The 13,343-nt window shown below is 34.6% G+C and overlaps 1 protein-coding gene and 1 pseudogene across 1 annotated transcript; both read right to left on the bottom strand.

Annotated features, from left to right (window-relative positions):
• Nucleotides 1–5,852: 5,852 nt before the first annotated feature.
• LOC121458860 lies at nt 5,853–6,598 on the bottom strand (annotated as a pseudogene).
• Nucleotides 6,599–7,479: 881 nt separating this feature from the next.
• On the bottom strand, nt 7,480–8,418 carry LOC121458854 (olfactory receptor-like protein OLF2). The gene has a single exon (XM_041668180.1). It carries the CDS (start codon nt 8,416–8,418, stop codon nt 7,480–7,482), a length of 939 nt encoding a protein of 312 aa, XP_041524114.1.
• Between the last annotated feature and the right edge of the window lie 4,925 nt (nt 8,419–13,343).

Below are 13,343 nucleotides of genomic sequence, written 5' to 3'. Positions count from 1 at the left end.
AAACTTAACATTCAAATATACATGAAATTATTCCTAGAAATCAAGATTTTATAAAAATGTGAATTTTAAAATAACCACATTCCTAATAAAAATAAACCATTAAAATCTTCTAATGTCTGTGAGCAACGTATCTGTTTATAAATGGTAAGTAACAAATAATACCTGGTTACTTCTTCTTCTATATACATGTGCTCATTTAGCCACTGTGTTCTTTGACAATTTTGGGGGGAACTTTTGAAACCAAAGAATAAATCTACTCATTCAATGGAAAAAGATTTTTAAAAAATAGTGAAAGCATCATGAAGTCACATGTGTATATGCACAACTACAGATATTATATACTTAATATTTTAAAATGGAAAGAACATTAGAATAGATAAAGACTACCATGATATATGGCCTCATGTGTATGTGCAGTTATGTGAACTTTTATGTTTTATCAAGTGTGTTTGACTTAGTTAGTATGTGAATATTAGGAAGTCATGATACATCTTTATAAAAGAATTTGACTATGATCATATGTAGCTGAGAGTTTTGAAATTTACAAATTATCTTTTAATATAATATTTAAATAAAATTTATCTTAATAAAGCTTTATAAAATAAAATTCAAAAATGCAGATGAATAAAATACAGGTTTTGAATCCACATATATGTCTACAAACAGCTTGAAATAAAAAGAATAGTTTCTAATAATCTGCTAAAGGAAAATGATTAAAATATGGTTTAATAGATGTTAATAAGTTCAGTCAGAATCCTCCTGTTCTGGTTATAAAGAGTTTTTATTAAATTTTAAACATACTTACCCAAGTAAACTGTATTGTTGACTAAATAAAAAATTACTTTTATCTTTCTGAAAAGGAGATTTATAACCATATATTAACCATATATAGTTGGACTTGTGATCTCAGGAGCTTACCTGAGATGAGTTTGGTTTTGGTAGCAGAATATGAGAGGATAGCGTTTTATTATATCCTGTATCTCTTGGGAATTATGTCCCTGCAGCCTCTTCTCTTTAGGCTGTGGTGGTATGAATGTGTGATTAGCTCTACTCATGCTCTCTTATTCCCTTGTGAGTATATGAAGTTCCTCATTAAAGATAGCACTACAATTTCTTACTGTTGTCATGAAGTTGATTTGTCAGAATAAATATTTCAGTTTAATTTTATGTTGTAAAATATAGAGAACTTGTATACGTTATCTTATACAGCAAAACATAATCTCTGTATTATTTAACTGAATCAGAATCTAATGAAAATGAAATCTTTACCCCCATGAAATCCTATCTAACACATTTGATTTCTGTTCATCTCCATTTTTGAAACACTTCACTGATTTAGTGATTGTAACTACTTTTGAATATTTTATTGATATACCATTCCTATACTATTTAATTTACACTTGATGGTGAACCAATTGCCTCATGTTTAGTGTATCTACACACTATATGCTACTTGCAACACCTGCTTCCAGAATAAATTTTTAGCACATGCACAATGTTGATTCCTCCACCATGCTCTCTTCAGGTTCCCGGGAAATTTCATCAGTGATCTTTTCAACCACTACACATGGTAAAGTGTCTATAGTACTAAAAAGTCTAACAAAGACAGAAAGTCTCATGTACCATTTCAAATATACAGCATATTAAAATAATGTAAAGTTGGGGGCTGGAGATATGATGACTTGGTGATTAAGAGCAGACCTAATTCTTGCAGAGACTGGACTAGGATTTCTTTTCCTGGGTTAGGAATTTAACACAAACATGACATTCTATTTTTTTTTTTTTTTGATTTTCGAGACAGGGTTTCTACGTAGCTTTTTGGTTCCTGTCCTGGAACTAGCTCTTCTAGACCAGGCTGGCCTAGAACTCACAGAGATCCACCTGCCTCTGCCTCCCGAGTGCTGGGATTAAAGGCGTGCGCCACCACCGCCCGGCACAAGCATGACATTTCATAACCATCTGTAACTTTAATTTTGGAAATATGATACCCTCTTCTATTCATGTGCATCTGGCATACATGTGGTACACATATGAAAGACAAGCAAAACATTATATACGTTTAATAAAAAATATGGCTTAAAACTAGTTTTATGAGCAGTAATATCACTTGAATGGCTTATCTTACAAGACATTATATTTAATTACATATAATATAATATTGTAATGAATTTAGAGGAAAATTAAATAAAATCAAGGTCATAATTTCTCCTGCTATCTACATTTTATATATATATATATGTATATATATGTATATATATGTATATATATATACATAAATGTTAATGATCTAATAGTGAAATGCTTATTAAATAGCTTTATAATTATGGCTTAAATGGTAATTTTTTTATTTATTCAATTTTAGAAAAATAGATATTCTGGCAGACACCTAAGATTATAAAAATAATAATTCACTATAACATTCCAGTCAGAAATAACTTCCTTAATTATTCTATTTTTATTATTTTATATTATGTTGTATTTTCATTTAGGAAAGAACTATAATCATCCCTTTTATTCATCATTTCTGACTCTATTTTAGCAATAGGTATATGTTTCATTTTGTCTTTTCCTAATTGCTAAAGCTGCTAAAGCTTTTTTTGATTTTTTTACCCACATTTCTTTCTTTGAAGACCCTCTCGTAGTAAGTCTTTCTCTTTTTGATTTTGTTTGTTTCTTTGTTGTTGTTGTTGTTCCTTTATTTTTCTTTTTTGTTTACGGGGGTGAGTACTTTATATAATCTAGATAATATTTCTCTTTTATACGTATAATTGGGCTACATTTTCTACCATTTTGTGGGCTTTTTCCTTACTTGATAGATTTTATAACAGAAGTGTTATAAGAACGTGTTACAGATGAAGTTAAATTGTGAAACCTCAGCTAAAACTAAAAGGACATTATAATACTGTAAACTACATTCTACTTAACTGGAGAGATGGCTCAGTGCTTAATATTGCATGATGCCCTTGTAAGCTCAGTTTCTCTTCCACAAATTCAGAGTCTTGCTACCTAATATTACTGTAGCCATAGGGAACCCAGAACTCTTTTCTGGACTCCATGGGAAGTATTTCTGCCTCGCTCCAGCACAGTGTATCTCTGTCTCTTTTGCATGCTCTTGAGATTCTTTTCCTCATTTTGAGCTAACTTTACCAGTCTTGATATGAAGGATGTTCTTTGTCTTCTTGTATCTTCTTTTGTCCTGTTTGAACTTTTGAAGACTTTTGAAGGCCTGTCTTTTTTGCTGAAATAGAGGGTGAGTGGGTCTGGAAGAGATGGGACATGGACGCAGAAAAGGAGGGGAACTGTGGTTGGAATGTGTTGTAAGAGACAAGAATTTATATTCAATAAAAATTTTTAATTAAAATAACTCTTTGAAATATTTCATGGTTTGGAAATTTGGGTAACAGCAACTTTCGCTACACTTAAAATGCTTATTTAAAAAATAATTCACTCTTAAAGATCATTAACAAATGAGAATTTCAAAAGAGAAGAGAGGAAAGGATCTTGAGATGAAAGAGAACAAACTTTTATTTCATATAAACTCAATTGAAAATACATCATAAAGTCCATAGATTCTTTCTAATCTATAGTTATCTTTTTTATTGTTACATGTGCCAGAGAAGTCACTGTTTTTCTTATAGGGTCAAAAAATACCAATAAATATGTATGAAACTCATTTTAAAATGTAAGTAAAATTTTAGTCTTGAAAACTATTAGGATAATTAAAATATACAGGTATGTATTTAGTCATCTATAATAGTCAAAGTTGTAATCATGTTAGATATGTTTTTAAGATTAAACAGAGGTATATTTCAGATAGAAAAATGATCTTCAAATATTTCAAAGATCTACAGATTATGGCACTAATAATGTTTTAAAAACCTAAAGCTTTTTATGATAGTGAGATTTGTCTCCTCTTAGCTTTTTTTCAACAACTTGCAAAGATAATAAAACAGCAAATTTAAAAGAAATCATAAATTATATGGGAAAGACAGAAAGTTAATCTTAATTTTTATTTCTTTTTCCATATTTATTTATTTTATTTTCTGTATATGAGTGTTTGGATTACAGGTTTGTTTTTGAACTACCTGCATTTCTAGTGCCTATGGACATCTGAACCTCAGCAACTGGAGATATACTTAGCTGTAAGCCAGCATGGCAGTGTTAAAAATCAAATAGGAATTCTCTGCAAGAGCAACACTTATTCTAAACAGCTGAGACAACTCTTCAGTCCCAGAAATTTATTTTAACTTCACACTTTTAAATTTTAAAGACAATAGCAATGAAAGAAAGGTTCTTGTGTGTGACATATTTTGTTAAAAAAATATATGACCTTAGAGATTATGGAGATTTAAGAGTCAAGCCAATATTTATTTATTTTGAATGCTGTTCAGCGAATAACCTAAGATGTATATACAGCAGATAATACAATTTTATTAATTGGTTCATGACAGTGATGTTTCTCAGCATGTAATATTAAATATTTTTTATTTAAGGATATATACAATAGTATTGTCATGGGAAACCCTATAAAAGCATTTTTCTTTCATTACAGAGATCTAAAATAAGATGAATTCTCTTTTATCTGTCACATTCTTCACAACTGTGAAACATAAGAAAGCCTGAAATACGTTTTCAAAATGCACCTTTCTATTCTCAAAGAAAAAGTGCCACTGGGATAGACCAAGATAAATTCTTCTAACTCTGCATATATTCAGTAGGAATGGGCCCAACTATTATGCTGAATAATGTAGTAATAAGAGCGGTGGGGCTGCATCCTCAGCACCCCGGCCACCTGGCTAGCTTATGTCCCGAAATAACAACACACAAATTGTATTCTTTTAAACACTATATCTATCCTCTTCTTGACTAACTCTTGCACCTGAACTAGCCCATTTCTAATAATCTGTGTAGCATCAGTCTTACCAGGAAAGATTCTAGCCTACGTCCATCCTGGGCTGGAGCTTCATGCGTCTGCCTCAGAGAGCAGAGCTATCGCGTCTGCCCGGGAGAGGGGAGCATGGCGTTTCTGAGCTCACTTCCTCTTTCTCCCAGCATTCTGTTCTGTTTACTCCTCCCACCTATGTTTTAACCTATCAGGGCCAAGCAGTTTCTTTATTGCTTAACCAATGAAATCAACAGATTGCTATATGACATTCCCACATCACTTCCCCTTTTTCTGTTTAAACAAAAAAAAAGGAAGGCTTTAATTTTAACATAGCAATATTACATAAAACAAAACAATTATTAAGGAAAAGTTACAATATTTACATCTATTTTATCTTTCTTCATAACTAAGGAAAACTATAACTATCTATATATTCTTTAACTCCATCAAAGACTCCAGAAGGATATAATATTACCCAAGCAAACAAGAACTCTAGAAATGACAGAGACATCTCACTGCCTGGACAGTCACCCAAAGTTTCTCTGTACCGTTGGAGCATCCATCTTCAGCCTACAGGCCCATAGTATCCAGCAGACATTTTCATGAAACAGAAAATTTCAAAGGCAGTCACTATCTGCTTGTCCCGAAGAATGTCTTGCAGACTCTTTCATGAATCAGGAACCACGAAAGATCATCTCTTAGATGAGAATGCTTGCTTGCTTCTAGCAAGCAGAGCAAACCCGAGAAATCGCTACTGCCAAGAAAACATGCTTTACTCTTTCCCAAGCTTTCTCAGGCTTTCAGTGGATTCAGTTGTCCACACGTCTGGGCGCCATTCTGTAGTAACATAATATCAGTTCTTTTTTTTTTTTTGGAAGTTTTATATTTATGTACAGAAAACTCAGCAGTACATTTAACCCAGTTTAGTGGCGAGTTCTTTGGCCTTTGCCTTTTCCAGCTTGGCAATTCAAGCCACAGATTTAGGATCCAGGACGTTGCCTCCCCAGTGGCGCGGATCTCATCATATCTGTCGTTGTAATTGGTCCTAATAGCTTCCACCAGCTTGGCCAGGGCACCCTTGTCTTCCGAGTTAACCTGTGTGAAGGTAACAGTGGTGCACGTCTTCCTATGGACCAGCCGCCCCAGCCTGGCCTTTCCCTTGATAATGCAGTAGGGGACCCCCATCTTGCGACACAGAGCAGGCAGGAAGACCACCAGCTCAATGGGGTCTACGTCGTGGGCAATCACCACCAGCTGAGCCTTCTTGTTCTCTACCAAAGTGGTGACTGTATTGACGCCCGCTCGAAGGACAGGTGGTCTCTTAGTCGGGACATCCCCTTTGCCAGCAGCTTTCTTCTCAGCACGGGCCAGCAGCCTCTGCTTCTTTTCCTGCTTGGTCTCTGGCCTGTACTTGTGAGCAAGTTTAAGCAACTGGATAGCTGTTTGCCGGTCCAGGGCTTGGGTGAACTGGTTAATGGCTGGAGGAACTTTGAGCCGCTTATAGAGGATGGCCCTCTGCCGCTGCAGCCTAATGTAGCGGGGCCATTTGACGAAGCGCGTGAGATCTCCCTTGTGCTGGATGTCCTGCCCAATGCTGAAGTTCTTAGGCCTCTTCTCAAACAAAGGATTCACCACCTTCTTTGCCTCCTGCTTCTTCACGACGGCGGTGGCCGGGGCCACCTTCTTCCCCTTGGCCTTCTTTCCCTTGGGCATCTTGCCGGGCTGGAGGAGACTATAATATCAGTTCTTAACTATGAGAGAAAGAAGGGAAGTATAGAGAAGAAAGTTAGAATTCAAGATACAATAAAAACCTGGGGCTGTTGATTATGAAGACTTTGCTGATGACAACTGAGGAAGAACTCACAACATATTGCCTTTTGGCCAGTATGTCATTTCTAAGCCAAAGACAAGAAACCATTTAATACAAGGTAAAATTACTATAATGAAATGAAAAGGAAGTGTTATTAAATTTTTAATTCACCCACATATATTACTTTTGCAAAGTGTATAGCCCTATTCATTCAATATCTGTTTTTTAATGGGAAAACTTTATTCAAACATGAAAATAGGACATGTTAAAATACCAAAACCTAAATAGTATAAATATTACCTCCATAGAATGAGTGTCCAAAGAAGGTGTCTTTTATTAGCTTGTGCTTTTATTTAGTTATTAATTATTTACTAGAGTATCATGGACATAGATAAAGTGATACTAGTGTTCAGAAATATTGCAAAAACAAAGCCAAACAAAAATCTCTTTTTAAAATGCATTTTGAATGCATAAGCTACTTTTATTAGACCCATTTAGTGAAAACTAGAGGGTAAGTTGAGAAGTACTAGTTGTAAGGAGTTTGCTGGGCTTCATTGTATCTCATTTATCAATGAGGAAAGGTATGATATAACCCTCTTTGCAAAATTTAGGATGATGAATTAGCTATTGTTTATTAATTTAAACACTAAGGTCAGTGGTTGTTTGCATTACATCCAATTCTCTTTAGACAATATTGTGAAAGTTGTACACAAGGAATTCTATATTAATGCTTGTAAACTCAGTCTGACAATATTTTACTCATTTTGAAATGGAAAACAGAACTTCATCCAGCCTGCAAGTTAATACTCATTGCTTTCTTCAGAGCCCCTTTCACATCCTTATTTCTTAAACTGTAGATCAGTGGGTTTAACATAGGAATCACAACTGTGTAGAAAACAGAGGCCATTTTGTTGGTACCCATCGAGTAACTTGAGCTATGTCGGAAGTACATGAAAAGGAGAGTTCCGTGAAAAATAGCCACCGCCGTGAGGTGGGAGGCGCATGTAGAAAATGCTTTCTGTCGGCCCTCAGCAGAGTTCATCCTGCAGATGGTAGCTATGATGTAGCAGTAGGAGAGAAGGACAGTGACAATGCTGCACCCCACCACACAGCCAATGAAGGTGAACATCACTATCTCATTGATGGACGTATCTGAGCAGGACAGAGCCAGCAATGGTGGAATGTCACAGAAGAAGTGGTTGATGATATTTGAATTACAGAAGGACAGTCGGAATGTGCAGCATGTGTGGATTGCTGAGTCCACTAAGCCTACCACATAGGCGACAGTCACGAGCTGGATACAGACCTTCTTAGACATTGCAATCGTATAGAGCAGTGGATTGCAGATGGCAACATAACGGTCATAGGCCATGACAGCCAACATGAGACATTCTACATCTGCAAACGCTCCAAAAAAATACATTTGAACAGCACACAAATTATAAGTAATCCTCTTCTGTTCAGACAAGAAATCAGCAAGCATCTTGGGAGAGACTGTGGAGGAGTAGCAGACATCACAGAAGGACAGATTGCTCAGGAAATAGTACATAGGTGTGTGCAGCTTGGGATCCAGCTTGATCAGCAGGATCATGCCTAGATTAGCAATTACAGTTAGGCCATAAACTAGGAAGAAGAAGACAAAGAGGGCCTGTTGCACATCTTGTCTGCTAGAGAGTCCTAAGAAGACGAATTCAGTAAACACGGTGACGTTCGCAAGTGTCATTGTTCTAGTCTGGAAACCCTTGGATTTCAATAAAAAAAAAAAAAACGGAAGGTGACAGTTATAGTTTTCTGCGTTTATAGTTAAACTCTTTGTCTTTTCATTATAACAGAATTAAAATAGATAAAACCACCATGGCTTTAAGAAGGCCATCTCATGCTCATTGTATCAATTTTCAGATTTGTTTCTGAGCAAATCTGTCTCCAGAACTTGTAACAATGCTTATTTTTTCTTTATTTCATTTTGACTTTTATGCAGCATTTGAATCAATTGACTTGTGCTAATAATTCTTGAAAAGTCATTCCAATTAAAATCTATGTTGCACCTTTTCACTCCTTTACTCTAACAAACTACATGGATAAATGGAAGTTGACAGTTACAGGAACACATATTTCATTTAATTAGTTATGCATAGTTATATGAACATATAAAATTAATATATAATATACATGTATATATATATGTTTATATATGTTTGAGGCATGACTAGTAATAAAAAACACATACAAAATCTAAAAAGTATCATATTGATAACAGATTTCTAAAACTTGAGTATATTGTTTTAAGTACTTTTCTCAGTATACAGATCATTAAAAAGTAGTGATTTTATTTAAAGTAATTATAGCATTTAAGATTCATAAAATTACATATCTATTATTAAAATAATAAATGATTTTTACCAACGTCCCAAGTCCATCTTAACACGTTTAATTCCCATGTTACTTTCGATCAGCATTAAGATTTTTAGTGTTCAAAAAACAGATATTTGCTTTCTTACATATCTGCTTTCATACATGTATTTAGCATAAAAAAATAAAAAGAATTAAAGAAAAGTTAGTTGAAAAACAGCAAACATTACTGTACCTTATCCAGGTTAGAGATGTTAGCGTTAGTAGTTCTACCTGTATAGACACAACACTCTCTCTGGAATTGCCCTAAATATAAGTCTCTCTTCATGGGCCCTGGATGCTTACAACTTGGTCTCTCAGGAATAAGTTATAATAACATGGTTTATCATTGTGTATTTGATATAAGTAGGTGATTAAAGTGCATTCCTATTATTAGTTTTAAAATATTCCTTTGAAACTAATTACCACAGTTTGCAACATCACAATGATACCAATTACTTTTGTATTAATTAGTTTCTATTCATTACTCCCTATATATTTTGTGATTCTATAAATTAGGGAGCCAATAGATATCCATCCATCTGCACATATTTACACTCATGAAATAAAATTAATAAATCATACACTTGCAGAAATGCATTCACATTTTGTTAGTGAAGGCAACAAACACTATAAATTAGTTCACTGTATAAAAATAACTAGTGATTATTTTTGAATCAATAGATAATTTTTCATTTTATTGAAAATATACGTTTTTCTTACAGAATTTATCCTAGTTATCTTTCCCTTTCTTCTACTCCTCCCAGTCTTTCTTCACCTACCCTCACATCGTGATCCACTCCATTTCTGTCTCTCATTAGAAAACAAACAGGGTCCTAAGGGATAATAATAAAATAAAATATGATAAAAGAAAAACTAAAATTTCAATTTGATTAAAACAAACAGAAGGAAAAGAGAACAAGAGAAGACACAGAAGAAAGGGACCCACTCATTCACATTTTCAAGGATCCCATAAAAGCATTAGATTTCAAATAACAAGTGATGTCATAATGTACACACTTTACATATATTTAAATAATGTTATTAGAAACAAGTATTTCAGCTTACTAATATATTTTTTGCTTCCAGTAGTACTTGTATAGTTTATATTAAGTTTTTCATATCATATAATATTTAAATATGTCTTAAATCACTCATTCATAGCTTATTACACCAAAGTGTTTTCTCAAAGTGAATTCTAATAAATAACATAAATAAATATTCACTCTTAGTTAAGGCCACTTTTAAATTAATTAAACCTAATTATTGTCATATAGCATTAATTTTTTTCCTATCTACAGAGGTTGGAGATATTTTATATACAATAAAATATACCAAAGAAAAACATATAGGCATCCTCCTGAATATTAACCTTCAGCAAGCAATGAAAGGAGACAGAGACAGAGACCCACATTGGAGCACAGGACTGAAATCTCAAGGTCCAAATCAGGAGCGGAGGGAAAGAGAGCGCAAGCAAGGAACTCAGGACCGCGAGGGGTTCACCCACACACTGAGACAATGGGGATGTTCTACTGGGAACTCACCAAGACCAGCTGGCCTGGATCTGGAAAAGCCTGGGATAAAACCGGACTCTCTGAACATAGCGGACAATGAGGACTACTGAGAACTCAAGAACAACGGCAATGGGTTTCTGATCCTACTGCACGCACTGGCTTTGTGGGAGCCTAGGCAGTTTGGATGCTCAACTTACTAGACCTGGATGGAGGTGGGTGGTCCTTGGACTTCCCACAGGTCAGGGAACCCTGATTGCTTTTCGGGCTGGGGGGGGGGGGCTTGATTGGGGGAACGGGAGGGAAGTGGGAGGCGGTGGCGGGGAAGAGACAGAAATCTTTAATAAATAAATAAATTAAAAAATATATATCCTGATTTCCTAAAAAACTTTCTGTCTTAAACACAAAGGTGAAAAAAATAAGGAATGAGAATCTTAGCTACTTGAGGTTTTACTAAATTCAGGATATTCTCAAGTCAATTACATTGAAGCAGATTCTCCTTAAGTGAATCATGGTACAGAAACTATAGCCTCAGGCTGATAATGTTTGAATGGGATCTGTTGGTTGATATGACAAAAAAAAATGTGTAGTGGTCAGGAAAATGTGTAATGATCATCAACATTATCTTGACAACATGATTCATATTTGCTTTATTCAATGCTCACAAACTCTCTATATGAACATAAATACAGCAAAAATTATACAGTGCAAGAATGCACAAACTTGTTCTTAGGCTGTGTAATAGCTGATTTTGCCTATATGGTTTATTTTGTATTTTTACAAAACTCCCTGGTTTCTAAAAGGATACAATATTTATGATCAGTGTTGTTTTAACAACCATCATTGTCTTTTAATTGTCCCATGGATGAGTTTCTCCAATATTGACAGGGAATAATTGATCCAAATTAGATACTGATACCTGTAGGAGGCACCTTAAACAATTTTCTGATGGCAAAGTGTTACCCTGCCTGCCCCGTGTTGATCTTTATTAAATAATCCAGTTCCAGCCTTTGCCATAGCTTCTGCATACTTCAAAAAGCTGGTGGATCATGTTAGGATTATCTCTAGAAAAATCATTGTTTCTAGGAGCACCTTCTCTACAATCCCTTTTCAAATGACCTGCTTACCACAATTCAAACGTTTGGCATTTTGAATTTTCTTAGAATTTTTATAAATTACTTCTTCTATCAAAACAGCATCGTAAGGGTAAGATTCAATATCACCTTGATATTGAATCTATTCATCTACTGTTGCTGACTGAGCTATTAAAGGCTAAATCATCCTTTTAAATTTTTAAATATTAGCCGGGCGTTGGTGGCGCACGACTTTAATCCCAGCACTCGGGAGGCAGAGGCAGGCGGATCTCTGTGAGTTCGAGACCAGCCTGGTCTACAGAGCTAGTTCCAGGACAGGCTCCAAAGCCACAGAGAAACCCTGTCTCGAAAAACCCAAAAAAAAAAAATTTTAAATATTATTTTCAAAAGTCAATGTTTTAATTAATACTTTTCTGACTTCTGATTCTGATACATTCTATTTACAGCTGAAGTCAATCTTTATAAAAAAAATCAGTGAAGACTTCTTTTGGGCATTGTTTAATATTAATAATTGACTCAGTCCTCTTTCATGATTCTTCAACTTTGTCCTAAGCATTCAAAACTGTTAGCTACATAGGGAAACAGTGTGATCATCAGATTCAAAATCTCTTAGCAATTCAGCATATTAGCCTCCAACTAGAAGCTGATCTTGAGAAAATAATTCCCATTAGCATCATTTTATTGTTTTATGACCCTAGCTTCCTCTGTTCACCATGTTCACCTTTATAACTGAGAACTAGTTTCCAATATTGCATGAGCTAAATCAGTTTCTTCCTGCAGCGGTGTGGTAGGTTTTTTTCCAAACACCTCTGTCTGTGTGTGAGTATTTTTCTCATTTTCATTAGTAAGTCTTCCAAAAACTTGAATTTTATCAACAGTAGGTCTTGTATCTTCAATCAAATTCTTTCTTTGCTACACTTTATTTAGTTGGTGATTCATGCATCCATAGGTTCCTGTTGACTTACCCAGATTTTCTAAGTTTTTGTTTTCTTTATTGCTTTAATTTGAATTTTAAAGTCCTAAAATATTTCCTTCAGTGGTTTGATAGTTTTTTTTTTCTTGTATTCCTTGGCTTTCTTTAAGGTGATACAGAATGGCCTTTTGTACAAATTTTGCTCTTAAAAGTTGATGAATAAAGTTTTTTTTTTTTGGCCAATAACTTAGGAGAGTAAATCCAGACAGGGAATCCAAACAGAGATATATGGAGAGTAGGTAGAGTCTATCGGATGCCAGTTAGCAACTTAGGAAAGAAGACATGTAGAAAATGAGGTAATGTCATGACCATGTGACAATACATAGACCAATAGAAATGGGTTAATTTATGCTGTAAAAGCTAGATAGTAATAAGCCTGAGCTACCGGTCAAACAATGTTGTAATTAAGATTGTTTCTGTGTGATTTTTTGGGTGTGGACAGCTGGAAAACAATAGCACAGTCTCTAACTACATTAAGAGATTAGCTGATTTCTTCCAATTTTTTTATTTGTCTTTCCTTTTATTTCTTTAGCAGAACTTTTTGTTCCTTTTTAAGGGCCTCTATCATTATCATAAAGTTATTCTTGAGGTCATTTTTCTAGAATATTCAGGTCTTGCTCTTATAGGATCACTGGGTTCTGATGGTGCCATATTTTCCTTTCTGCTGTTGAATGTATTCTTA

Source organism: Microtus oregoni, unplaced genomic scaffold (assembly GCF_018167655.1).
Source record: "Microtus oregoni isolate MIOR12 unplaced genomic scaffold, Mior012 000018F_ref0000195, whole genome shotgun sequence".
Taxonomy (NCBI): Eukaryota; Metazoa; Chordata; class Mammalia; order Rodentia; family Cricetidae; genus Microtus; species Microtus oregoni.
Note: the sequence above shows the minus strand (reverse complement) of the source record. Positions and strands in the feature narration are given on the sequence as shown.